General features: G+C 47.5%; 2 protein-coding genes across 3 annotated transcripts; one reads left to right on the forward strand and one right to left on the reverse strand.

Annotated features, from left to right (window-relative positions):
- Positions 1 to 17175: 17175 nt before the first annotated feature.
- Positions 17176 to 21061, forward strand: CIL (CCT motif family protein). 2 transcript variants are annotated; one of them, XM_087526784.1, is made up of 3 exons: positions 17176 to 19128; positions 20378 to 20594; positions 20714 to 21061. In XM_087526784.1, exons 1-2 carry the CDS (start codon positions 17869 to 17871, stop codon positions 20564 to 20566), a joined length of 1449 nt encoding a protein of 482 aa, XP_087382910.1. In that variant the 5' UTR covers positions 17176 to 17868; the 3' UTR covers positions 20567 to 20594; positions 20714 to 21061. The 2 variants fall into 2 exon arrangements, with proteins under 2 accessions (XP_087382910.1, XP_087382909.1); XM_087526783.1 differs by having other exon boundaries at positions 20378 to 20539.
- Positions 21062 to 22683: 1622 nt separating this feature from the next.
- Positions 22684 to 27240, reverse strand: LOC125529425 (mitogen-activated protein kinase 3). The gene is made up of 3 exons (XM_087526785.1): positions 27086 to 27240; positions 25425 to 25853; positions 22684 to 23630 (listed from the first exon to the last, which is right to left on the reverse strand). Exons 2-3 carry the CDS (start codon positions 25845 to 25847, stop codon positions 22944 to 22946), a joined length of 1110 nt encoding a protein of 369 aa, XP_087382911.1. The 5' UTR covers positions 25848 to 25853; positions 27086 to 27240; the 3' UTR covers positions 22684 to 22943.
- Between the last annotated feature and the right edge of the window lie 390 nt (positions 27241 to 27630).

Here is a 27630-nt window from a genome sequence, read left to right on the forward strand (position 1 = left end):
AGCATGCAAATCAGATATCAAGTAGGCATGTTTACGAGCTCGATGCACTCACTACAGAGCATGTCATGACAATCTAAGCATACATCCATTAAGAATACACATTGTATAAGCTAGACATGGCAATAACAACCACATAGCATTGCTAAGTCCCTGAAATCAACATTAACAAATGCACCACTTTGCAAGCTTGTGCTAGTCACCACACATATCACAAAAATACATGGATAGCACCTCTGGAAAGATGGCAAAGCATATAACAAAACACATGTAGAGCTCAGGGGCATATCATGCACACATTAATCATGGCGAAAATGACAAATAGCTATTTGGTGCAGCAGATCTGACAATTAACTCAAATAGCTCTCTTCCAATAGCATTTTGGGCATCAAGATGAACTCAAATGAAAATGATGCACTGAGATGAAATGATGTGCTCTCTGAGACGAACATTTTGATATGCTATATGCCCAAAACAGATCTACGGATGCAAAGTTACGGCACGATGAACATAGCAAAAAAATTAGGGTTTCTGAGAAAAAGTCAACCGAGGTGCTATTCCTAGATCTAGATCTGGATCGGCGCATGGACGCCGAGGTTCGTCGGCCGGACTTGACGCGGTGGATCCGGCCGGAGAGTTCGTCGGAGGAGGCGAGGAGGTGCGCCGGTGAGGGAGGAAGAGGCGGCCGGCGTCCTGGCGGTGGTGGCCGGAGCCGTGGCGGCGGGGCGGCGCCGGAAGCGGCGCGGCGCCGGAAGCGGCGCGGCGCCGGAGCTCGCCGGGGATGGCGACGCGGCGGCCGGAGGTGGCCAGCTCCGAGCAAGACGGTGGCGGGGCGCCCGGGCGCGGGCGCGGGGCGGCTCGCGCCGCAGGGGCCTGCCCCGGCCGCGTGGGCCGGCGCGGTGGGAGACGGCGGTGGCGAGTGGCGGCATGACACGTGGCGGCGGCGGCGCGGGTCGGACGTGTCTGGCCCGGTGATTTTTGTCCGGTGGCAGCGGATGGAGTGGATCTAGGGTTTCGGGGAAGAAGGAGACGTGAATTTCGGAGGGGGGCTATTTATAGGCATAGAGGGAGATAGGAGTGTCCAAATGAGGTGCGGTTTTCGGCCACACGATCGTGATCGAACGCTCTAGATGATGGAGAAGGTTATGGTGGGTTTTGGGCCAAATTGGAAGGGTGTTGGGCTGCAACACACACGAGGCCTTCTCGGTCCCTCGGTTAACCGTTGGAGCATCAAACGAAGTCCAAATGGTACGAAACTTGATAGGCGGTCTACCGGTGGTAAACCAAGGCCGCTTGGCAAGTCTCGGTCCAATCCGGAAATGTTTAACCCCCACACATGAAAGAAAAGGTAGAAATGACCACCGGAGGAGAACGTAGCGCTGGAATGCAAAACGGACAACGGGGAAAATGCTTGGATGCATGAGACGAACACGTATGCAAATGCAATGCACATGATGACATGATTATGAGATGCATGACAACAACAACAACAACACACGGAGACAAAAACCTGAACCCGAGAAAATAAAATAACTTAGTGCCGGAAACGGCAAGAGTTGGATTACATATTAGGTAAATTACATCCGGGGTGTTACAACACTCCACCACTACGAAATGATCTCGTCTCGAGATCTAGGACTAGAAGAACGTCGGGTACTCAGAACGGAGGTGATCCTCGCGTTCCCAGGTGGCTTCACGGTCGGAATGGTGTGACCACTTGACTTTGAGGAATTTGATTGACTTATTGCGAGTCTTGCGTTCAGTATCTTCAAGAATAGCAACGGGGTGCTCACGATAAGAGAGATCTTCTTGGAGATCAATGTCTTCGAAGTTGACAGTGCATTCAGGAGTCTTGAAGCACTTGCGGAGCTGAGAGACATGGAACACGTCATGCACATTTGCAAAGTTTGAAAGAAGCTTGAGTTGATAGGCGAGATCGCCTCTCTTGCTGACGATCTTGAAAGGTCCCACGTATCTAGGGGCAAGCTTCCCTTTGATACCGAAGCGACGAGTACCTTTCATTGGAGAGATGTGGAGGTAAACATGATCTCCAATCTCAAAAGTCAAATCACGGTGCTTACTATCATAGTAGCTCTTCTGGCGCGATTGCCCTGCTTTGAGGTTATCTCACTTTGCACATTTCCTCTGCCTCTGTGATTAAGTCATTTCCCAGAAGTTGATGTTCACCGGTTTTAGACCAGTTGAGAGGGGTACGGCACTTCCTGCCATAGAGAATTTCGGATGGGGCCTTGCCCGAACTTTCTTGAAAACTGTTGTTGTAGGAGAATTCAGCATATGGAAGACAATCCTCCCACTTCATGCCGAAGGAGATCACACAAGCCCTGAGCATATCTTCAAGAATCTGGTTGACACGCTCGACTTGACCGCTAGTTTGAGGATGGAAAGCTGTGCTGAAGCGAATGTTGGTGCCCATGGCCTACTGAAAAGAATCCCAAAACTTGGAGGTAAAGATGCTGCCACGGTCTGAAGAGATCACCTATGGAATACCATGCAGCGAGACAATCCAAGAGGTATACAGCTTCGCCAATTGAGCTGCAGTGATAGACTCTTTGATAGGCAGAAAGTGAGCCACTTTAGTGAGTTTGTCGATGACAATGAATATAGCATCATTGCCACGCTTGGACTTTGGAAACCCAGTCACGAAGTCCATCTCAATGTGGTCAAACTTCCATTCTGGAATGGCAAGAGGTTGGAGGAGACCAGCTGGCCTTTGGTGTTCTGCCTTCACTCTTCTGCAGACATCACACTCATTCACGAACTGAGCAATCTCGCGCTTCATTCGAGTCCACCAATAAGCCTGCTTGAGGTCCTGATACATCTTCGTACTCCCAGGGTGGATGGAGAGGAGTGAATTGTGATCCTCGTTCATGATCACTTTACGAAGGTCACCTTTGGGCACAACAATACGATCCTCGAAGAAGAGAGTATCCTTGTCATCAAGGCGGTAGCACTTGTACTTGGGTTGACTCTTGGCAATCCCAATCTTCACCTTCTTCACCATAGCATCAAGAAGTTGAGCCTCGCGAATCTGGTCTTCCAAGGTAGGAGAGACTTGAAGGTTGGCGAGGAAACCTTGAGGAACAACTTGCAGATTAAGTTTGTGGAAAGCTTCACAAAGCTCGGGTTGATACGGCTTGAGAATCAGATTGTTGAAATAAGCCTTCCTACTCAAAGCATCAGCAATCACATTGGCCTTGCCTGGAGTATACTCGATACTTGGATTATACTCTTGAATCATTTCGACCCATCGAGTCTGCCTGAGGTTGAGATTAGGCTGAGTGAAGATGTACTTAAGACTCTTGTGGTCAGTGAAGATGTCCACTTTTCTTCCTAATAAGAGATGTCTCCAAGTCAAAAGAGCATGCACAACTGCCGCCAACTCGAGGTCATGAGTGGGGTAGTTCTTCTCGTTGGGCTTCAACTGGCGAGAGTTATAAGCCACAACTTTCTTCTCTTGCATCAACAATGCACCAAGACTTGGAGAGAGGCATCACAGAAGACCTCGAACGGTTTGGATTCATCAGGAGGAGTCAGAACTGGAGCAGTGACCAATTTCTCTTTCAAAGTGTTGAAAGCGATGTCACATTCCGGAGACCAAACGTACTTGACGTGCTTCTGGAGAAGGTTTGAAAGAGGCTTCGCGATCTTTGAAAAGTTCTCAATGAACCTTCGACAGTAGCTTGCGAGACCGAGGAATCTACGGAGTTGCTTCACGTTCTGAGGTGGTTTCCAATTCACAATTGCAGACACCTTCTCAGGATTTACCGCAATGCCCTTGGCAGAGATGATATGCCCAAGATAAAGAACCTCATCGAGCCAAAACTCACACTTAGAGAACTTGGCGTAGAACTGGTGTTCCCTGAGCTTATCGAGTACCAAACGCAAGTGCTTGGCATGATCTTCCTTGTTCTTCGAAAAGACCAGAATGTCGTCGAGATAGACCAAAACAAAGTCATTGGTGTAGGCATTGAAGATGAAGTTCATCATGCGAGAGAAAGTCGGAGGAGCGTTGACAAGGCCAAAAGACATGACAGTGTATTCATATGAACCATAGCTTGTCCTGAAAGCCGTCTTGGGAATATCTTGCTCACGGATTCGAATCTGGTGATAACCCATACGGAGATCAAGCTTGGAGAATACTTGGGCACCTTTGAGTTGTTCGAACATCTCATTGATGTTGGGAAGTGGATACTTGTTCTTGATAGTCTTCTTGTTCAATGGACGGTAGTCAACACAAAGTCGGTCCGTTCCATCCTTCTTCTTCACAAAGGGTACTCCACAACCCCACGGAGAGGAACTAGGTCGGATGAGACCCATTTGCTCTTGAATATCGAGTTGCTTCTTCAGCTCCTTCAACTCTTCAGGTCCGAGCTTGTAGGGACGCTTGCAAACCGGTTCCGTGCCAGGCTCAAGATCGATGACGAATTCGACTGGCCGGTGCGGAGGCATTCCTAGAAGCTCTTCTGGAAAGACGTCTTGATATTCGCAAACGACTGGAATTTGCGAGATGGAATCCAGTTCACCCTTCTCATTGAGAGAAAATAGACGGATTGTATCGTCATTAGCGGCAAAGACAATTACATCCTCAGACGAATGAGTCAATTGAATCTGCCTGGCAGCACAATCAAGCTAAGCCTTGTGCTTAGAAAGCCAATCCATTCCGAGAATAAGATCAATATCCGAGTTACCAAGGACCATTGGAGAAGCTAGAAACTTGAAATCACCCATCATGATAGAAACATCCGGGACTATTGAAGTAGCCCTCATAGACTTAGCCGGAGAAACCACTCCCATAGGTTTACCCAACATTTGTGAAACGAAGTCATGCTTGGAAACAAATGATCTTGACATGAAACAATGCGATGCACCAGTGTCAAAAAGAACTTTTGCGGGAAATGAGTTAACTGGAAAGTTAACCATGATGACATCTGACGAGTCCTCTGCCTGAGCTGCATTCAGCAAGTTGACCTTGGCGTGCTTGGGATTATGCATGACCATAGCTGTACTTGCCGATCTCACAGGAGGAGGAGGAGGGAGAAGCCTCTGATTGAAGCATTTGTTGGCATGGTGACCCTTCTGTTGGCACTTGTTGCACGTGACCTCTGAAAGCGGACGGTGATACGGAGCACTCGATCTTGGAGCTTGAGACGAAGTCTTGTTCTGAAAGCCAGGGTTGGGTGGGTGGGAAGATCCACTGCCACCTTTGCTCTTCTGTTGATACGGCTGACGGAACGGAGGAGGAGGAAGCCAATACTTCTGCTGCTTGGCCACTTGAGTAGAGGAAGGAGTAGCATCTCTGACTCGCTTCTTGGAAGCATCACACTTCAGTTGAGCAGCCTCTTGCTTCAATGCCATGTTGTAGAACTCATCGTACCTCAAGGGCTCAAAGAGAACAAGAGCTAGCTGGATTTCTTCTCTGAGACCACCCCTGAACTAGTATATCATGCTCTTCTCGTCAGGGACGTCCTGCTTAGCAAAGCGGGCGAGCTTCTGAAACAACTTGTTGTAGTCATAGACAGACAAAGAGCCTTGCTTCAGGTTGCGGAATTCCTCGCGCTTGCTTTCAACCACGCTCTAAGGAATATGATGAGTTTTGAAGTCTTGACGGAATTCATCCCAGGTAATCACACGGCCTCCTCTGGAATCCTTGTACTGCTGGAACCATTCTGCAGCTTGGTCTTTGAGTTGGAAAGAAGCGAACTTGACAAAGTCCTCGGGCCTGACGTTACTGCACTCGAAATGCTTGCACAAGTCCACAAGCCAATCGTCAGCATCAGTTGCCTCAACACAATTGCTGAAGGTCTTTGGCTGGTTAGCAAGGAACTGGTTGAGTGTAGCAAAGTGATTCTGATTGTTGCCTTGGTTGCCTTGGTTCGCTTGGTTGCGCTCTTGAAGAATTTGCATGATCAACTGCGTGTTTGCATTGGTAGCAGCCATCACAGCTTGCCATGCCTCCGGAGAAGGGGGAGGTGGTGGCGGATCCTGATTCTGATTCTGATTGTTGCTCTTAGCGGGAGCCATCCTGAAGAGGGTGATATCCGTTAGCACATTGACAGATAAAATAGAAGCTGAATCAAGAGGGTTGAAATTGCAACATATAGTCTTCACATCCGAACGTAAGAACGAATGCATTCCACTTGAAATGGTCACTTATCCATAAATTGAGAAGCCACTTAGAATTTAGGTAGAGGAATAAATCAACAAGGTACGGATCAAGAACGAATACTCGGTAAAGATCACCCAATCTCAAACAAAATATCCGTGGAAGAAGAGCTAGAGCTACAAGAATTCCCACCTATGAAACTTCCGAACCTTTCCGGTTATGCAATCAGGTGTTGGGGATACAGGGGAAGCATAATATCTCACCCAAATCTAGCAATTCCTACATCCAGCTGTATCCATCCTTCAACACATAACCGAGAAAACTTCGGAAACCATCTACCTCAACCTTCTAAAAGCATCCGTTATACAAGTTATGGCAATACTCCCGAACTCCCGCCCCAGTACTGGGTGGCGTCGAGGTTATCTCACCAACAACTGCATAAAAGAGATTTTCGATGTCGGCGAACTAAACTCAGGTATTCCAGAACTGCAACGATAAAATTGTGACAACAACACCTCGGAGCTCAACTCCCCGGGACACTGCCACAACCCCTAAATGACAGGAGGCACCAAGAAAAATGTTCTCGTCACAAAACCATCGGAACGATTCCAAGATACCCGCGTGATCCTAAATTTTTTTTAGTGAAATTTGAGAAGAGAAGAGTCAAAACTCTACGTCAGGATGCCTTACCAGAGCGATGAGGGGACTGGGGAGTAAAAAGAATTCCTAAACTCTCCGATATATAATTCCTAAATTACTCAAAACATTTTTCTAGACTCAACAACGGCTGCTAAAAACGATCAAGCAGTGGGGGCTCCTAAGGTCCGGGAAGGCTTTGATTACCAACTTGTAACGCCCTCGATGGGGCTATATCTCCTACGTGTCGAAGCACGACTTAGAGGCATAACCGCATTGAAAGCAATGTCGCAAGTAAGGCAATCTTCACAACATCCCATGTAATATAGATAATAAAAGGGGAAGGTACATAGTTGGCTTACACTCGCCACGTCAAACAAAGTACATAAATAGCATTACATCATCAAATCACTCATGGCCCGACTACGGTGCCAAAATAAAAGATCAACCCAACATGCGACACGGTCCCGATCGCCCCAACTGGGCACCACTACTGATCATCAGGGAAAGACACATAGTAACGACGGGAAGCTTCATCGAACTCCCACTCGAGCTCAAGCGCATCATCTGGAACGGAGTCATCGGGTCCTGCATCTGGTTTGGAAGTAATCTGTGAGCCACAGGGACTCAGCAATCTCGCACCCTCGCGATCAAGACTATTTAAGCTTATAGGTAAGGCAAGGTAATATGTGGAGCAGCAGCAAGCGACTAGCATATATGGTGGCTAACCTGTTCGCAAAAGAGAGCGAGAAGAGAAGGCCAAGCACGAACGAAGAACTAGAGAACAACCTACGGCAAGCATTACTCCAACACCGTGTTCACTTCCCGGACTCCGCCGAGAAGAGACCATCACGGTAACACACACAGTTGATTCATTTTAATTAAGTTAAGGTTCAAGTTATCTACAACTGGACATTAACAAATTCCCATCTGCCCATAACCGCGGGCACGGCTTTCGAAAGTTCAAATCCCTGCAGGGGGGTCCCAACTTAGCCCATGACAAGCTCTCACGGTCAATGAAGGATGTACCTTGTCCCGAGACATTCCGATCAGACTCGGCATCCCGGTTCTACAAGACAACTCCGACAATGGTAAAACAAGTCCAGCAACACCGCCCGAATGTGCCGACAAATCCCGATAGGAGCTGCACATATCTCGTTCTCAGGGCACACCGGATAAGCTAAGCGTACGGGAGCCAACGTAACCCAAGTTGCCAAGGAACGGCCCCGCACGGTGCACTAGGTTGGACCAACGCTTAGAGAAGCACTGGCCCGGGGGTTTAAAATAAAGATGACCCTTGAGTCCGCGAAACCCAAGGGAAAAAGGCTAGGTGGCAAATGGTAAAACCAAGGTTGGGCATTGCTGGAGGAGTTTTATTCAAGGCGGACTGTCAAGGGGTTCCCATTATCACCCAACCGCGTAAGGAACGCAAAATCCGGAAACATAACACCGATATGACGGAAACTAGGGCGGCAAGAGTGGAACAAAACACTAGGCAAGAGGCCGAGCCTTCCACCCTTTACCAAGTATATAGATGCATTAAGATAACAAGATAATATAATGATATCCCAACAAGTAAACAATGTTCCAACAAGGAACGGTCTCCAATCTTCACCTGCAACTAGTAACGCTATAAGAGGGGCTGAGCAAAGCGGTAACATAGCCAATCAACGGTTTGCTAGGACATGGTGGGTTAGAGGTTTGGCATGGCAATTTGGGAGGCATGATAAGCAAGTGGCAGGCATCGCAGCATAGTCATAGCAAAAGAGCGAGCATCTAGCAAAGAAAAGATAGAAGTGATTTCGAGGGTAGGATCATCTTGCCTGCAAAGTTGTCAGAGTTGACTGGATCCTCGAAAGCAAACTCAACGGGCTCCTCGTTAGAGAACTCGTCTCCCGGCTCTACCCAAGCAAGACAAACAAGTAACAAGAACACAATCAACCAGGTGCGAAGCTCAAACAACATGATGCAAACATGGTATGCTATGCGGGATGCGATATGTGATGCATATGCAAGATTTGACAAGGGATGAATGAACCTGGCCTCAACTTGGAAATCCAAGTGAGCCACTGGAAAGGTGAGGTGATTTCGGTTGAAATCGATATAAAGAACGCCGGAATCGGATGCACGGTTTGGAAATGGCAAGCAAAACAAATATGGCATCGGTCTGCGATAAACAGCAAGTAGCCATCTAAATGCAACAAGTTAAACATGCTACAGCACCCAAAACATGGCAAAAAAATACATGGCAGGGATCTACTCATGATGCTTAACAAAAGATGAACACTGAGCTACGGCCAATTCATCCATTAATAGGATCAAACAAGCAAGGCAAATGTGCAATTGGTAAACAGATTTCAGACTTGGTGAAATTAACACTAGTCTGGAATTTCAGATCAGGTAGCACACTTTGGAGCATGAAAACTATATGCTACAGGAACTTAACATGGCAAAGTAAGGCATGGCATGGAGCTACTCAAAGAGCTTAATAAAAGTCCCTTAGTGACCTTGAGCCAAAAGGGATCAGAAAATACAATTGCAAGCATGTGAACATGGCAAAAACATAATCAGATCACAGACTTAGTGAAAAACTGAAGCATGCAAATCAGATATCAAGTAGGCATGTTTACGAGCTCGATGCACTCACTACAGAGCATGTCATGACAATCTAAGCATACATCCATTAAGAATACACATTGTATAAGCTAGACATGGCAATAACAACCACATAGCATGCACGGATCAACTACAACATCCTCGGCAAAATCGCTAACAAGTAGACAATCTGCCCAGATTCACGAAATAGCAAAAGTAGAGCTCGATTGACTCAAGCTAGGGTGCTCCATAATTGCAAACAAAGACATGGATGGATAGAGCACTACAAGGTTAACAAAACTTCCATACTGATCATCCTCAAAAGAGGCACGGATCACTAGGAAACAACATGAACATATGGCATATTGATAAAAACAGATCAAGGACTTAGTGGAATTGCTAAGTCCCTGAAATCAACATTAACGAATGCACCACTTTGCAAGCTTGTGCTAGTCACCACACATATCACAAAAATATATGGATAGCACCTCTGGAAAGATGGCAAAGCATATAACAAAACACATATAGAGCTCAGGGGCATATCATGCACACATTAATCATGGCAAAAATGACAAATAGCTATTTGGTGCAGCAGATCTGACAATTAACTCAAATAGCTCTCTTCCAACAGCATTTCGGGCATCAAGATGAACTCAAATGAAAATGATGCACTAAGATGAAATGATGTGCTCTCTGAGACGAACATTTTGATATGCTATATGCCCAAAACGGATCTACGGATGCAAAGTTACGGCACGATGAACATAGCAAAAAAATTAGGGTTTCTGAGAAAAAGTCAACCGAGGTGCTATTCCCAGATCTAGATCCGGATCGGCGCACGGACGCCGAGGTTCGTCGGCCGGACTTGACGTGGTGGATCCGGCCGGAGAGTTCGTCGGAGGAGGCGAGGAGGTGCGCCAGTGAGGGAGGAAGAGGCGGCCGGCGTCCTGGCGGTGGTGGCCGGAGCCGTGGCGGCGGGGCGGCGCCGGAGCTCGCCGGGGATGGTGACGCGGCGGCCGGAGGTGGCCGGCTCCGAGCAAGACGGCGGCGGGGCGCCTGGGCACCGGCGCCGGGCGGCTCGGGCCGCGGGGGCCTGCCCCGGGCCGCGCGGGCCGGCGCGGTGGGAGACGACGGCGGTGAGTGGCGGCGTGACATGTGGCGGCGGCGGCGCGGGTCGGACGTGTCCGGCCCGGCGATTTTTGTCCGGCGGCGGCGGATGGAGTGGATCTAGGGTTTCGGGGAAGAAAGGGACGTGAATTTCGGAGGGGGGCTATTTATAGGCATAGAGGGAGCTAGGAGTGTCCAAATGAGGTGCGGTTTTCGGCCACGCAATCGTGATCGAATGCTCTAGATGATGGAGAGGGTTAAGGTGCGTTTTGGGCCAAATTGGAAGGGTGTTGGGCTGCAACACACACGAGGCCTTCTCGGTCCCTCGGTTAACCGTTGGAGCATCAAACGAAGTCTAAATGGTACGAAACTTGACAGGCGGTCTACCGGTGGTAAACCAAGGCCGCTTGGCAAGTCTCGGTCCAATCCGGAAATGTTTAACCCCCACACACGAAAGAAAAGGTAGAAATGACCACCGGAGGAGAACAGTGCGCCGGAATGCAAAACAGACAACGGGGAAAATGCTCGGATGCATGAGACAAACACGTATGCAAATGCAATGCACATGATGACATGATTATGAGATGCATGACAACGACAAAAACACACGGAGACAAAAACCCGAACCCGAGAAAATAAAATAACTTAGTGCCGGAAACGGCAAGAGTTGGATTACATATTAGGTAAATTACATCCGGGGTGTTACAGCGGCGCTTTTGCATCGTAGTCCCTCTTTAGGGCATTGTTTTGGAGTTTGCTCCGGTTGAAGGGACCAACGACGTCGGCGGCGCACGTCTGGTGAAGCAACTGCCGATGAAAATCGCGCCGACTACGGTCATGGCGGACGATGGCGGCGTCTTAGATGCCGTTCCCTTGTCGAGGCATCGTCGTTGCAGTCTGCGTCATCAGACTCGGGATGCTCCGGGGGAAACCCTAGATCTGGATCTTCCGGATCGGACGATGATGGCGTTTTATCGCTTTCTCTCCTGGGGGCATCATTTTGGAGTAAGTGCTGGCTGGGGGATGGTGGAGCGGTGCTTCATCTCACACATCGATGGCGGTGGATATCAGCGGCATGGCGCTGTGGAGGCTCGGCGTCCGATGCACGGAGATGGACTCGCGCAAGAGGAGGTTGCCATCTGGCGTCATGGTGACATCGATGGCAGAGTGGCCAGACAAGGTAGAAGCCTCAATATGATCTGAAGACGGACCTGTGGAAGATGGCGGCGACGACACACGAGTGCGTCTGACCGGATTGTGCCCCAGACCCGGTATGTGGCTCGGCTGAGGCTTCCGAATATGTTTCGGCTTCCGGCTTTTGATGTTAGCTTAGGTGAGTGGTTTGGGTAGTGGCCCAGCTAGCACCCCTTCATCATTTTGGATAGGAGTAGCGGCATGTATTGCCAAGATGGTGAATTCAGGCACATTGTTGTAATACTTTGTAAGGTCCTCGAGAATAATCAATAAAGTGGTCGTATGCATCTCCCAGATGCAGAGGCCGGGGGTCATCCTCCTTTTCTAAAAAATACATGCATGCATGAGTGGCTGATACATGCACGGTAGATACCGTGCATGGTAGATTTTTTTTCCCTTTCAGGAGAGCTAGTAGCTTTTAGCCGGTGGCATTTTGAAAAAGGTGTGGTTAGGTCTCAATCGACTGAGATTTAACCAAGTTTTAGTCAAATTAATATTAGTGTATAATAAGAAAAAGGAAAAACTGAAAAGATTTTTTGTACAAATTTCCATGCAAGATCAAAGGCATATGACATTGACTGAGACATAACGAAGTCTCAGTCGACACGGGACTTAGCAAAACTGTTTCGAAAAAAGGATGATGAGGAGAAGGAGAAATTTAACTGTAATCGCCGACGACCGACAAAGGTACTACGTCGGCCAATATGCATGCCACAATTGCCCGGGCTATCCAGTTGCTGGGAAATCCAGGGGCCCAAATCTGAAGTTTTCCGTTATCATGGGCGCTTGTTTGGCTCTAGCTTGATTGCTTTCTTGTGCACTAATTCGTATGGCGCTGGTGGTACCACACCGCTCGGCAAGGTCTCGTGGCATGCATGATTCGCCATGCTATAGATCTTAGCTCCTTTGGCGCTATAGCGACAACCCAATTAACGAACTACTACTACCATATATGGCCTTGATATTTCTGACCCGGCCGGCCGTATGATGAAAAGCCACCTAGTCATTCATGTCACACGTACCCAGACTCAGAAGCCAAATGCATTCATTTTTCTGAACTTGCAAAATATCCAAATTAGATGTATGTTGCATGGATAAGCACGCACGTAGCCAAATGCTAAAAAATGTCCGCATTTATAATTTTCGTGCACGTGGTCAGATGCTACAAGCAAGCTGGTGACAAACCTGCACACACACAAACACTTCTACTCCTCACATGTAACTCAAATCTGAACGTTCGAAATGGGCCTATCGTCTTCCAAATTCAAATTACGCCAGACAAGTCTTGGACTTGAGACATCCTAACTCTTTTTTCCTAAGAAAATGTAAAACTTACGTCTCGATGCATTGATATAGAAACATAATTACAGCTGTATTAGTCTAAGACTATGGACCAAACAACTGATCATCGAAGACAACACTATGGCCAACATGCGCTAGACATATGAACTCTAATGCCCTAAGTTGCATACGCCTACTAGTTCACCCAAAAAGGTCAAGCTAACAAAGAAATAAAAGGTATAAGAAATTAATTCAGCAACAATCATTTGTAACATGGTTTGAAGATGGATGCACACGTATACCTAAAACCTTGTATATGCACGAGTGCATGCATTTTTAATATAAAGGGTGTATTTTATTAACTCACATTGTCGCATCGAGGCAATGCAAATGCCGGCCTCTACACAGGATGCACATAGTCAACACCAAAACACACACCATGAAGAAAACAAAAAAGATGGCCGCCGAAAGGCCCATCGAAGCTAACTATAACATGGAAGAACAATAACCATCATCAACCACCGCCAATGATATCACCCCGACTGCGAGTGATGTGCTTGAAAACATAAGTCCTCCAAGAAGAGAATGGGTCATGAGTGTCGTCGCGAGATCCACCCACAGAGGGTAGATCATGGGTTTTCACCCTGAAGAGGATTCCCAAGTAAACTCCAGATAATGCCTTCAACAAGGAAAGACGTGGATCACCGGCATTGTCAGGGGGGCAGGTCAGACCTAGAGCTTTCACTCCGTAGCTCGACACCCTGTACTCGACGCACCAACAAACCGAAGTCACTCCATGCTATAGCCCCCACTTTTAATGAAGAAGTCACTGCTGCATGCTAGATCGTCATGCCTCAGCTCGTACATGCTCGCAGACCTGATAAATATCTTGCATATTTTGCATTATATAGTTTCTATAATTTTTAGTGTTCTCTTTATATGGCTGCTTGAAACAAATGCATGAATTCGTGCTATGGAATAAGCACAATCAATAAGAACTTTTAGGGAATTTTGACATGAGCACAAGTCACATGTTTTTCTTTTTTCATCAACCAACTCTTCCTTCAGATTACCTTTGAATTCACGTGAATCATCAAAATAGCATTTTACAAAACTCATGTGTGCCGTTTCATGTATGATTCAACCCACCCTATGCCATATCAATACTATTTTCCGCTACTTCTATGTTTCTAGAACTTTTTTGCGTTGCAAGAGACAAAACAAGTCGTTTTGTGTAGCCCTTATTGGTACACAGAAATTTCAAACATAGGCAGAACAAATCATGGATAATATTATTTATTTTAGAGAGATTTTGGGGGATATTTCAAGAATACGTACTTGGACAGCAAAGGAGAGCCGTAGAACAAGTGCCGCACAAACGTCTGAAAAATAGCTGGCGACAATGCAATCACACAATCTGTTGGTACGTTCTAGCTCTATAGGCACTTGTTGGATGGACCTATCCGAATTGCTCCGTGCGTAGATGAACGTGATTGGTTGGTACATCACGGCCTTTCAATTCCTAAGGTTGATTGTGTGCTGTGTTGGAATCTTGGTGGCAACATGTAACTCGCTAGAGATTTATCTTTTGCAAAAACAAGTTCACAAAAGAATATACAAAATCTCTACCAGATTAAATGGTGAAGATGTATTCATATCTCGCTAATATATGTTGCCAAGGCATGAGACATTTTACAACCGTTTTAGAACGAAAAAAAAAATGTCATCATCTCTCTTATTTCTACATTTTTTTTTAAGAATTAGTGTTGTAGGATACACCGGAAATGCAAAATTGTGTAATAAGAAGAGATTCTGAGGAACTAGCTGCACCAAAAGTCCAAAAGAAACTTTGGAGCGTAAAAGATGAAATATCTCTTGTCTTGCAAAAAGATCCAGCTAGCCCTACCTGCTGTGTCCTACAAGGGACAAAAATAAAAATAACCTCATCCTAAACAAAGAGGGAGGATTTCTTTGGTTGGCTGGGATTGGCTCACCCGGCCCCTCCCCTCTATCATTAGCGATTGATCCATGGGGACACAACGTATGGTGCATCGCTACCACACAATCCAGCTCCTAAATATACCATAAAAAAAGAGCCCAACGTCAAAAGGCGAGGGCCACGAACAGGAAAAGCAAACAGTCGCCGTAAATCTTGAACGTCCATTCAGCACTCTCGATTTATTTAGATAAAAATGAACTACGTAGTAGCAAAAACATGTCCATTTGCAACGCATGATTTTCACAGAGTGCACTACTGAGTCGAATCACATGACATGTCTACATGGTTGAAAGTTTGCGAGGAAGGTGAAATTAATTCTGCTTCGTCTGAGCAATTTGCCGTAGCAGGCATGCACCCATGGAGTGAAACGATCCAAGTCGTGCGACGCAGATCCCAAATAATCTGTACGCGGAGACAAAAAAAGTAAAAGGAAAAAAAAAGGTTTGTGTGTGTGCGCGCGCGCGCCCGTGTGAGCCAACCATCGTCGGCCATGCATGCATGCAAGGCTCCAAGATCCGGCGGGGCCCGCGGCTTCCACGGCTTCACGTGAAAAGGTTGCCGCGCGCGCCGATAAAAGGGCCGCCGCCACGTAGGCCTGGGGAAATCCGGCGCGGCCAATGGGAGCGCGCCACGTCAGCAGATAAGCAGGGATTATAGGTTTGCCGTTGGGAGGTCCACTTGCCGGGTAGATTTGGATCAGTAGATGGGCGTTGAGGATGACGGGCAATCAGATGATAGCGTGTACCAGCACAGGCCAAGTTACCGATATGCCCTTCTACGCCTTTGCTTCTTTCTTACATCCATTTTGGGTGGTTGCAACCTCCGACCAAATGTTGACATGTATCGGTGACCATAGGTTTTTTTCTTTCCTGTTTTGTGAGAAATCGGCGATCATAGGTTGACGGTGGATGATTGGGTTTGAAAGGTTTCTCATATCAAAAGTTGTGAGTGTTGATGGTGCGTGCCATGTTTATTTTTTGCGCCGTGGTTTCAAAGAAAGCTTTTGCAACGTGAACCTAAATGCGAGAATTTGCTCGCTTGATTTTGCCAAGAGAGGAGTAATGAAGGGTTTACACGGGAAGAAAATTCAGAGCTAGGGTTTCCAAGCACTTCATATGTCATGCTCAGTTTTCTTTTGCGAGTAGTCATGTTCAATATTGCAAAGTAAAAACATTTACTAGTCTTCTCACAAAAATAAATAAATAACATTTACTAGTCCTAGGTTGAATCTCGTGGTTTGCCTTTTGGAAAAAATAAAAGTGAATGAAAAAGAATCTACATAGTTAATGCCAACATACTTGTTCTGTTGTTAAACAAACAAATGGCATATACTATTATACTCCCTCCGTTCCAAAATTCTTGTCTTAGATTTGTCTAGATACGAATGAAGTATTTGAGAAGAACAAAAAGTATATGCCGATTCTTACCAGGGATACATAACTACTCCCTTCATCTCATAATGTAACTAGTGTAAAAAAAAGTCTTACATTGTGAGACGGAGGAGTAGGCATACTATTGATATGTGCAACAACATTTGAGGACAATTAAGACAAAATGACAGTACTTGACATTTCACCAGGAGGAACGCTTCAAAGCTTTGCTTTCCATCCAGCACAAGATGCATGGCGACAATGGGTATTAGTCCAAAAAGGGGCATTATTAATGGCTAGACGTTTGTGTTCCATTGGTCAGTGCCGTCCCTGGATGAAATATTTGATTTAGTACATAGTCACACATGAAACAAACCGATGATTAAACTAACAATATTTCTCCTTCTCTCCATCTTCTAATGATAAACTACTACCGGGGACATGGGAACCATGCCACGGTACAAAGCCAGAGTACACTAAAAGTTACTTCCTCTATCGTGTCAAAAACGTTCTTATATTATGGGACGAAGGGAGTAGTACAGATCTCATTGTTGATAAGACTTTTTTTTTATCTTGACCTGTGAGCCCAGGAATTCTAGTTTTCTTGTGACCGTGGGGAGCCATGGAAGCACAGGGCAAATTGGTCTCACGCTCTCCACTTATCCATTGCAAATCCCAGATGACACACCACGATTCCAACACATGTACCAGTACGTACCACCTAGAGAGAGGAGAGAGAGAGAGGAGGGAGGGGGCCAGCCTGCGCAAAATGCAGCGTGGGCCCCACGGGCCAGAGGGAGGAGAGCGACCTCATGAGAGTGGCTTGTCTCTTCCAGCAGCTCCTCCCTCGCTAAAACCCCACCCCCTCCCCCCTCCTCTTGAACCCTTTCTTCCTCCTCCCCCACCGCCTCCAATCCCCCGCAATTCCCTCCCTCCCTCTCATCTCTCTCTCTAGCCTTCCCGTAGGATCCCTAGTTAGCATTCCTCTTCTCTTCCCTTCGCCCATCTCCAATCCCAAAGACGCAGCTGCTAGCTCGCAGAATCCATACCCTGCTCTGTTCTTGCTGGCTCTGCTCCTGGCTTGACTTCTTCCCCTTGCCACGGACAGAGGAGTACGGCAGCCGCTGTAGAATCCTTCCGTCCCCTATTTTGTTCTTGGTGTTTTCATATACGCGCAGCTCCAGTCGAGTCCATCCCAGGTGGGGGTGGGGGCGGCCATTAGTTTTCCTTTCCTCTTTGGAGTTTGCCCATGTCCCAAGGTCTCTGCTGCGGCTCTGCTTAGCGCCCCGTTTGCCCCTCGGAAAAGGAAGAAAAACTTGCCGCTTCCTCGCTACCTTTTCTCCGTCTTCCTCCCCGTCTCGCCGCTTTCATCGGCCGAGAAGGAAGGGAATTCCTCGGTTGACCAGCAATCTTGCGGGGTTTAGGGGTTTAGGAAGGAATTCATTCGGTTCTTGTGGAGCTGTGGTTGCGGCGGCGGTGGAGTTCATTGATTGATCGGAGGGGAAGAGAGGAGCTGGAGTAAATTCTCGGCTTGAGCGGTGGTGGTGGTTGAGGGGGCATTGGCGATGACGTCGTCCTGCATACCCACGGGGCTGCGGCTGGACCTGGACATGGTGAAGGCGGCGGCGTCGCCGGGGGCGCACGCGCACTCGTCGCCGCTGAGGCCGGCGCACTCCTCGCCGTCCTCCACGCTCTCGGAGGCCTCCAACGCGTCCTCCTCGGCCACCTCCGTGTCGCTCAAGCGCGCGCGGGCGCCGCGGAAGCGCCCCAACCAGGCCTACAACGAGGCCGCCGCGCTGCTCGCCTCCATCCACCCCTCCGTCTTCCCCGTCAAGAAGAGCCCCAAGACGGCCACGGCGCCGCGCCCGCCGCTCTCGGGCCTCGCCGTGGCCTTCGGCGCCGCCGCCCCGTCCTCCTCCGACCTCCTCCCGCCGCTCCCCGTCCTGTCCGACGCCGCATTCCTCCTCCGCGACCACGCGGCCTCGCCCTCGCCGCCGCCGCACAGCCCGTCCGCCGACGCCTGCAAGAACTGCTCGTCCCCGACGCCCGTCAGCAGCGCGTTCCGGGACTTCCGCGACCCGGCGCCGTCGCCGGCCAGCCCCGACACCGCCACCGACGAGCCCGGCGAGCTCGACTTCGACGACGACGGCTTTGACGCCGAGTCCATCCTCGACGTCGACGAGGCCGCGGCCGGCGGCGCCGCCGAGGGCATCGACGGCATCATGGGGAGCCTCACCATGGAGGCCAACACGCCCACCGCCACGTCCGACGACTCCATCCTGTCCAGCTCCGGCATACACCCCTACCTCAGGAGCCTCATGGTCGTCGGTCTCGCTGGCCGGTTCGAGCTCGGCCTCGGCTCCCGGCAAAGCACCCGCCCCAACCTCAACCGCGCCCTCAAGCGGCGGGACGACGACGGCGCCTGGTGGATGTGGCCTGCCGTGCCGGTGAAGGACATCACGGTCACACCACCGTCGCCACCACCGACAGAACCTGCAGCGGCAGTGTCCAACACCGCAATGCCGCCGCCGGCGTCGGCAGCACCAGAGAAGAAAAAGAGCAAGAAGAAGAAGAAGGTGAAGATGGAGAAGGTGATGGCCAAGGAGGAGGAGCTGTCCAAAGCAAAATGCGAGGAGGGGGCCGATGGAACACTGGACGCGGCGGACGGCAATGACGATGATGACAGCGCGCCGACAAAGGCGCCGAAGACTGGCCTGGGGCTGAAGCTGGACACCGACGACGTGCTCAAGGAGTGGTCCGGCAAAGGGTCTATGTTCGCGGAGGGCGGCGCGCCGGATTCGTCGGAGTCTGCCGCCGAAGTGCGGGTGAGTACTTGGTTTCTCTGAATTTTTTCTTCCTCTTGCGTGCAGCAGGAGACTGCAACATAATTTTGATGAGCTAACAGTAACTCAAATTTTCATTTCAGTTTGTTATTTAAGTCAAAACAAATCTCATTTACACAAAATTTGACAATCCCTGTAGATGATGTTACCTCTTCTATGACACTCTTACTACATCAGCTAAATTACAGACATGTTTTCAAACTGATATGAGTTACTCTGAATGTGTTTTCTGATAGAAGATTGTATTTCAGTTCCACCACCATAATTGCCTCGTACATCCCCATTTCTTCCGACATGTTAACTCCTTTTGCTAGACAAACAGAAGAATTTTGCCTCTTGTGAATTGCTTTCTTCAGCAAAGAAAAAGGGACACCCCACAACTAGAAACCACATGCTTGATAAGTTGATACGCAACTGCCATATTGTGGAACTGGTATCAACTATTAAGCCCATAATAAACTAGGAAAATTGTTTATCCAACTGATGGTCCCTCACAAAGCCACAACTCACAAGAAGTACCCAGTCCTGTACTACTGCATATCTGTAAGTACACACCTTTTAAGAGTACCACTGATAATCCAGTAACCCATAAAATCGAAGTAGTAAAAATAGTTTATAAGGAAAAAAATAACTAAATAGCGAATCCTGGCAAACCTAACCCTTAGATTTCATGAGCTGAATTTAGCTCTAAGTCCAGTGAACACATGAGTTTTATTTATTTTTACATTCTGCTAAACTTGTGGGTGAATAACGGTAGAAATTGTTCAAAAATAACTGTTACGAATTGGATAAACTAGATTCAACCATTCCATTATGCTCAATTATTCAACAGTGGACCACAGGCAATTGAGCCTGGAGATTTCCTGCCATAGATTACATGTTTGTCTTGTTGCTGAGAGTCACTTGGGCTCAAATTTGGTGCCTTTTGGGCCAGTGATAGAGCAGCTGCAACAAACTGTTAGCCCCAATTCAGTTGGCTTTTCTGCAATTTGCTCTGATAGATGGCAAGACTTGCAGCTGTCATAAGTGGCAAGAATCATTATGCAGATCTGTCCAGCTTCTTTGTACCTTGTAGTTTGGACACACGATGGCATCATTACTCACCTTACGATTTACGACACGGTTTAATAACAATGTAAAACTGTAAACATGTTTTACATTTCTTTTCTTGAATTCTGAATGAGAAGATACTCTTACAGTCTCACTAATCAAGGATGAACCCTTGTTGCAGGCCAAACTTGCAGACATCGACTTGTTTCCTGAGAACGGGTCCGGCGGCATCAGGGAAGCAAGGGTGATGAGGTACAAGGAGAAGCGGCGCAACCGGCTGTTCTCGAAGAAGATCCGGTACCAGGTGCGGAAGGTGAACGCCGACTGCCGGCCTCGGATGAAGGCAAGCACTACTAGAACTGATGCTTGAAAGAATAAAAAGTTGCAGTATAATATTTGTAAGCCAAGCACTGGAAAAGCTTCACTCCTCACACCAGATCACCATCACCTACGTGTCTACTTTGTCGAAACGGAGTCTTCGGGGTTTACTGATGTTCTCTGTTTTTTGTCATTTCAGGGAAGGTTTGTTAGGAGCCCATCTCTTCTGCAGCAAGCCCTGGAGGAAGAGAGCTAGATATAGTGATACTTGTTGCTAGCCTTTAAATGGACACCTCTTTTTTGGCCCTTTTTAGCTTCTCTCATTAGCCAAGAGACCTCAGTGAGTGAGTGAGTTTTTTGTTCCCTCCCCTTTTTTTCTTTTCTTTTCTTTGTGTTTCGGAGTTTTGCTTTGCGGAGAGAGGAGGATAGTGATGCCCAGTTGCCATGGGGATCAGAGATCAGGTCAGGTCACATAGTTTTTATGTCTCGGGTTTACAATGTGAGGTAAAGGAAGGAAATAAAGTGATGCTAGAATATTACAGTCATATATCCGGATATATGTTATGTTATGCACAGATGGTGCTGTTTCATCCATTTTTACCTCTCTGAAATCACTCGCTCCATCTGCGCATCGCATCGGAAACATGCACAGCAAAGCAAAACATCGCACAGATGGCAAATTTTGTAGTCCAAAAGTTTTTTTTGAACGGTCACGGGGGAGAGCTTCCCCACCTGAATATATTACCACTCAAATGAAGGATCCGAGAATTACAGCAGAAATATGGGTACAATTTTCACTCAGAAGGGATTGCATTGTAGTCCAAAAGTAATTGAGATACAATCATATAACAGCAGATTACATGGAAATCTGAAACATCACCTGAAAATTCAAGCGGCTGGGACTAGAATCGCATGCGTACCTGTCATAGCTCACGGGGATCGCCGACGGTGAGGGAATTTCGGCGGCGGCGGCGCCGGCATTGCCTGCTGGAACCAACCGCTCGGCTGCTCTTCGATCTCGTGGGAGTGGAGAACTGCAAAGTGGGTTCGTTAAGAGCCTCGATCTCAGGAGGATGGGCTCTTTTTTCTGAAGGGGGAGGGGGTGGGTGCGAGACGAAGCAAATACCCGTGTGTTTTGTTAAGTCTAGATCTGAGGCCGTGCAGATCTGATCCGATGGCCTGAGAAAACATGGGAGGCGGGTTCTTCCTTCCATTTCGGAAAGAGGAACGCCGCCCCTCACATCATCGCCGGCCGTACGCCGAAGAGCAAGTACAATATGGTGCCACGTAGGGGGGCTGCAAGCCTTTAGATATTATATTTTGGATGAGTTGGAAGAGAGAGAAGGAAAGCGGGTAACTGATTAACAGCCGGCTACACCACGTGCTCGTAAGCATGTTGTGAGAGAGGAAGGTGAACCATGTATTAAAAAAATAATACATATTTACATACAACCATTGTATTTGTTGGCTATAAGCTTAGCTATAAATGATGTGGCAGGACCATATAACCAGCAACCGACTATACTATTAACCATGCTCTAAAATATAAACTTGGAAGGCGGGTTCTTCCTTCTAGGACGCTGGGCTGGCAAGCTCATGACCTTGATGACTTCCCATCCGCGATCGGCCCATTCGGGAAGCTTACAGTTAAAAAAAAAGTTGACAAGCTTACTAAAATGGTTCTTCAAGTTTCCAAGTTCAAAATTATTGCAGTCATAGGAAGCGAAAAATTTGAAAAGAGAAATATTGACATCTTACAGTTAAAAAAGAAAACAAGTTGATGGGTTTAATTTGCCTCTCACTTGTTTAAGAGGAATGGCTAATGGCCTTGCTAACCATCTTTGTTTTGCTTGTGGGTTCATTCTTGTACGTGCACAAGTATGCGCTTTCAAAATTCAGGCGGGTTTTTATGTTCTGGAGGATTTACTTTCAGACTGCAGAGTCAAAAAGGCACCTTAATTCTTATCCTGCAGTGATTAAAGGCCCTAGTTAAGTAGTAGTATAAACCCAATAGACTTTAACAGCAAGTAAACTTCAAATATCACCAAGCCTAACTTGTATTTTTACTAGTGCAATATTTGCCGATTAATACTAAAGAAAAATACACACAAGAGAATAACAACAGGTCTGCTTCAAATACCAACTGCAACAACAAACACAGGAGGGCCATCACAAATCAACAACTTACTGAATTCGCTTCAACAGTTCTTTCATGAGCTCATACAACAACACAACAGTATACATACACCAAAGTGGTCCATAACAAGAACTATCCATATGCGGTTCTTATCGCACTGCATATTTACACGGAGATACCTCTCCACACTGCACGTCGTGGTTACTTAATAGGTGCGATAATCGCAGTAGTCTTTTCGAGGAAAAAAGGAGTGAGCCTGCCGGGTTCTTCCCAGGGCACTGCAAGATCGTCGTCACATGTTTACTGCCGTGGCGGCTTCAGGGTGGTAGTGAAGCATCTCCTGCCACATCATTTCCCTGATCATCTCTGAGCTGATGTTCTCATCTATGTCGAGATCGATGGGCACTTGCGCGGGAGGGTTTGCACTTGGGTCATACAGAGGAGACATGTAAGGGTGCTCAAGGGCCTGGGTAACACTGATCCTTTTGGTAGGGTCGAAGATGAGCATCTTCTGTAATAGATCGATGGCCAGAGGGTGTGCATGTGGGTACATACTTGCAAGTGGAACACCGGGAGTGTAGGGGAGGGTCTTGATATATCTGCGGGCCTTTGGGTTGTCGATGAACTCCAGGTCAGACTCGCTCATCGTGCCAAGAACATTGACTATCAGTTTTAGCTGATTTAGGCACTCTGTCCCGGGGAAAATAGGCTTGCGGCCAAGTAGCTCAGCAAAGATGCAGCCAACAGACCAAACATCAATGGAAGTGCCGTAGTTGTCGCAGCAAAGCAGCAACTCAGGAGCCCTATACCAGCGGGTGACGACATATTCAGTCATAAACTGGCCTTTACTACTGTTTGTACGTGCAAGACCAAAATCGCATATCTTCAGATCACAGTTTGCATTCACCAGTAGGTTCCCAGGTTTTAGGTCTCTGTGGAGTATCTCTGCTGAATGGAGGTATTTCAGTCCTCGAAGCAACTGCAATGAAGAAAACAACAGCATCTTAAATTATCAACAAAAAATGTAAATAGGAAAAATAGAAAAGAATAAATGAATTCAAAGGATCTTAAGACAACAGGTTAAATGAAGTGCAAGGGAACATGAACTGTAAATTCATCAGCATGCTTATACTTCTTCAGAATGAATGCTTATAATTAGAGATGGTTCTTTTAGAGTGGATGCTTGTGTTGAAGTGTATATGTAGATTGCCTAGCCCTTTCCATCAGTTCGGACTTTTGGTTGCGTTGGCTAGTGCATGAAGTTTAACATGGTATCGGTGCTAAGGTCTTGAGTTCAAGTCCTGGCTTTCACAGTTCATCTAAAAATTGCAGCTGCCCCCCTTTGTCTACGTATAGGCCTCTTGAGCCATACCTCTGAGTCTATCCACATGTTGGACTTTTCACGACACACGTGAGAGGGGGTGTTGAAGTGTATAGATTGCCTAGCCCTTTCCATCAGTTCAGACTTTTGGTTGCGTTGGCTAGTGCATGAAGTTTAACAGCTTGTACTACATGTAGTCATACAGATACTTCTTTAGTTTAATATATGTACATAAAAGCTGAAATTGTAAAAAGAATGTCATTTGTATAGCTTTTTACCAGAAAGCCCCAATTCACTCGAAGTTATCTTTATTTGGATGCGGACATCTGACAAGTGATAAAGTGAAGTCCAACTAGTCATATTCAATATATCAGCTGGATTGGTAGGTCTGGCTGTAATTCAGAAACATCTAAACAGAAGGTGCTAGTTTTAGGTTGCACTGGACATCAGCCTGTGTTGGTCTTATTTATTTATTTATTTCATGAGGCAGCAAGACAAGGCCTCACAATGTGACTGTCAGAGCAATACAGGTTGATGTGACTTGCAGAAAAGGAAAAATTCACATATCACATATGAATTATGCTATTGTACCGAAACGAAGTAGGGAAGGTAAAAAAACAACAACAACAATATATTCTATGTCACCCAGTTTGAGGTTGTCTATATAGCTACAGAGTGCATCTGCCTTCCATTCTAAAGTTACTACTCCCTCCGTTCCGAATTACTTGTCGCAGGTATGGATGTATCTAGATGTATTTTAGTTCTAGATACATCCATTTCTGCGACGAGTAATTTGGAACGGAGGGAGTAGAAGATACCTTCTGTCCAGCTGTCAATCTAAAGGAAGCAACCTGGGCTTTGAAACGAAGATAAGTGGCCAGTTATTGCCAGTTCTTTCAAAACCCAGTGAGTGAAGGAACATGTGAAACTGACCAGAATCACACAGGATGACAACGATATGCCAAGGTGCACAATTATTCCCGATTTTACCTAGGTTTCACAGTTTTCATCCGAGCGGGCACAAACTTCAAGAATAGTGTAAAAATGTGAAAAGAAGTTCATGGTTCAAATGATTTTGAAGGGCTAAAGGGATAAATGGATAGGATCAGCAACTTGATGGTTAAGAAACGACATCAAACTCACACCAGTCGTCTATAAACACTGATGACTAACATTTAAGTGTTTACAAAACAGTGTGTGTATTTCAAGTTCGAATCGACAAAGACACCTAACATTGTGTATTGCAGCGACCAATTAATCTGGTGCAGACTAAGGTACCATGCTTGATGAATATGAGTGACCTTACTAACATTGTACATGTGCAGATATAAGATGTATTGTCATAAATGGTGCAGGTAGTGAAAGTAATAAGGAGTATGAGAAACACATACTCACTACTATCAAATGATTAAATGTGGAAGAGTGACGGAAAAGGTGTAATCCGAGCATTACCTGAAAAAGAAAATATTGGCAGTGGTCGTTGGAAAGCCCCTGAGGCGATTTGATTATCTGATGCAGGTCAGTATCCATGAGCTCATAAACCAAGTACACATCCTTAAAGCTCCTCCTTTGTACAGGCATCATTATATCCTTCAAAGAAATAACATTCTCATGGCGGAGATGCCGGAGGAGTTTCAGCTCCCGCAAGGTCCTTAGTGCATCCACACGGTTGTCGAATACATTATGTATCTTCTTTATCGCTACTTTCTCGTTTGTCTCACGGTTTATGGATGAGCAAACTATTCCATAAGCTCCTCGGCCTATGGGTTTGATAGGCACATACTTGGTGTCAATCTCAAACAAGGTTTGCCACATTGAGTAGTAGTGCTTCCCTTGGTTTCCCATGCCATTCGGAGGATCCACCAGCATTGCCATTTTCAACTAACAAAACAAAACATAACTTAGTATACCATAAATAACAGTACGAGAAGCAAAATTAATTTCTTTCAGCTTACACAATCACCAAACTTTGAATGTGAAAAAGTCAGCTTCATTATAAAATACAAGTTGTAACAATGTGGTTCTAACCACCCATCTTTGAACACTCTCCTAACCTCCGGACCATAGACGAAGGATCGATAGGCTGAATCTATATTTAAGTTGTTTGGGTCTTAAACTCAAGATCCCTTGACTTGACTCTGATACCGTGTTGAAGTGAATGCACCTAACCATAACCAGTTCACCCAAAAGCTTAAGCTGATGAGGAGAGGTTGACAGTATACCAGTCTCCAACTAAACCAGGCTTTGGTAACAAATTTACATGACCTCGGATGCCAATAGAACACTTTTTCTTTTTTTGGTAAGTGTTTATGTGGAACTCCAAGTAGAAGAATTCTGAACTGAACCTAAACTGTACCATGCACCACGAGCTACAAGGCTCATAAATTCTGATCAGAGTCGGCAACAGTGAATGAAGTATATATATATATAAGCAGTACATGTTGGCATGTCATCTAAGTGCAGTTGTACTTATCTAAGCTTATAAATGGACACTGACGCTGACCAATTCAGCTCTTGAATTGATGAGCTTCAATGTCCATTTATACAAGCTTATAAATGGTAACTTCGATCGCTAGCGCTGCCAATTTGTGCATCACCACCATGCAATGCCACTCACTACCACCTCTCACGCGCATTCTCATCAGCCTCAGTGCTAAACGCACAAACCGAATCCGCAGTCCCGGCGACCGGCGGACGGATGGCCTGCAAGAAACCATAGCTCCCGGTCGCGCCAGATCGTCTGCCCAGATGATTCGCCGGGCAGCCTACCACCCTACCAGCGGGTCACAGAAATGCCCCCGGCCAGTCATCGCGTACCCTGGCGAGCACCATGGCATGATGCATGATGCATCACCGGAGCACGGGCGGGCGTCAGGTACGGGGAATCGAATTATTTGGGCGGGACACTCGAGTAGGCACGCGCGCACGCACGCACCAGGCGGCGTAATCCGAGCTCGCCAGCTGGGGCTGCTCGGATCAGGGGCGACCGATCTCCGACGGACGGAGAGCGGCGCAGTCCGTCCGGACAAGAACCCGCCGATCTCGGGCCGTGCAGGCCCAGCACAAGGATTGCGGAGAGAAGGGCGAGGAGGAGGGGAGGAAGGCTCACTTACACGAGAGGGGAAGGGAGAGCAGCTGGGAGGGGAGGGGAGGGGGAGGGGGTAGGTGGGTAGGATCAGAGCAGCCGCGGTGCCATGGGCGACCGAATTCGGAGGTGAATTGCAGCTTGGGGGGAGGGAGGAGGATGCGGGTGGGGGTGGGGTGGGGGAGGGGGCGCGGACGAGGCGAGGAATATTCCTCCGTCCCCGGCTAGGCGCGTGGGAGCGGGGAGGGTACGGTGGCCGTCGGTCCGCGGGATGGGCGCGGGCGGGCCGTCCGATGCGGCGCGGGGCGGCGCCACGTGCGCGCGAGTGGGGGTGGGGTGGAGGCGCCTGCCGTGGGATGGAAGGGAGGGGATTGGTCCCGTTGTCCCCGTGTGCGCGTGGCGGTGGCGGTCGGTGGCGGCAGGCGGCACGCCTCGGTTCGATAGGGCAGGCGTGCGCGTTTGGGCTGGGCAGGAGGAGAGGACGATGAATGTGTTTCACGAGCGGGTTGGGTGAGTGAGTGAGTCATGATGGGTCGCTTCGAGTACAAGAGATTGTACGGGCAGTGTGGCTTT

This window comes from Triticum urartu, chromosome 6A (genome assembly GCF_056163025.1).
Source record: "Triticum urartu cultivar PI428250 chromosome 6A, HENAU_Tu73, whole genome shotgun sequence".
Classification (NCBI taxonomy): domain Eukaryota; kingdom Viridiplantae; phylum Streptophyta; class Magnoliopsida; order Poales; family Poaceae; genus Triticum; species Triticum urartu.

What these genes read in the sequence shown, in the direction of transcription:
- LOC125529425 (XM_087526785.1), bottom strand. Translation starts at nt 25,847, where the DNA reads ATGGCAATGCTGGTGGATCCTCCGAATGGCATGGGAAACCAAGGGAAG. An exon ending in GCCAATATTTTCTTTTTCAG is followed by an intron (nt 23,631 to 25,424) that starts GTAATGCTCGGA and finishes TCTTCATTGCAG; the next exon opens with TTGCTTCGAGGACTGAAATA.
- CIL (XM_087526783.1), top strand. Translation starts at nt 17,869, where the DNA reads ATGACGTCGTCCTGCATACCCACGGGGCTGCGGCTGGACCTGGACATG. An exon ending in AGTCTGCCGCCGAAGTGCGG is followed by an intron (nt 19,129 to 20,377) that starts GTGAGTACTTGG and finishes CCCTTGTTGCAG; the next exon opens with GCCAAACTTGCAGACATCGA. An exon ending in ACTGCCGGCCTCGGATGAAG is followed by an intron (nt 20,540 to 20,713) that starts GCAAGCACTACT and finishes TTGTCATTTCAG; the next exon opens with GGAAGGTTTGTTAGGAGCCC.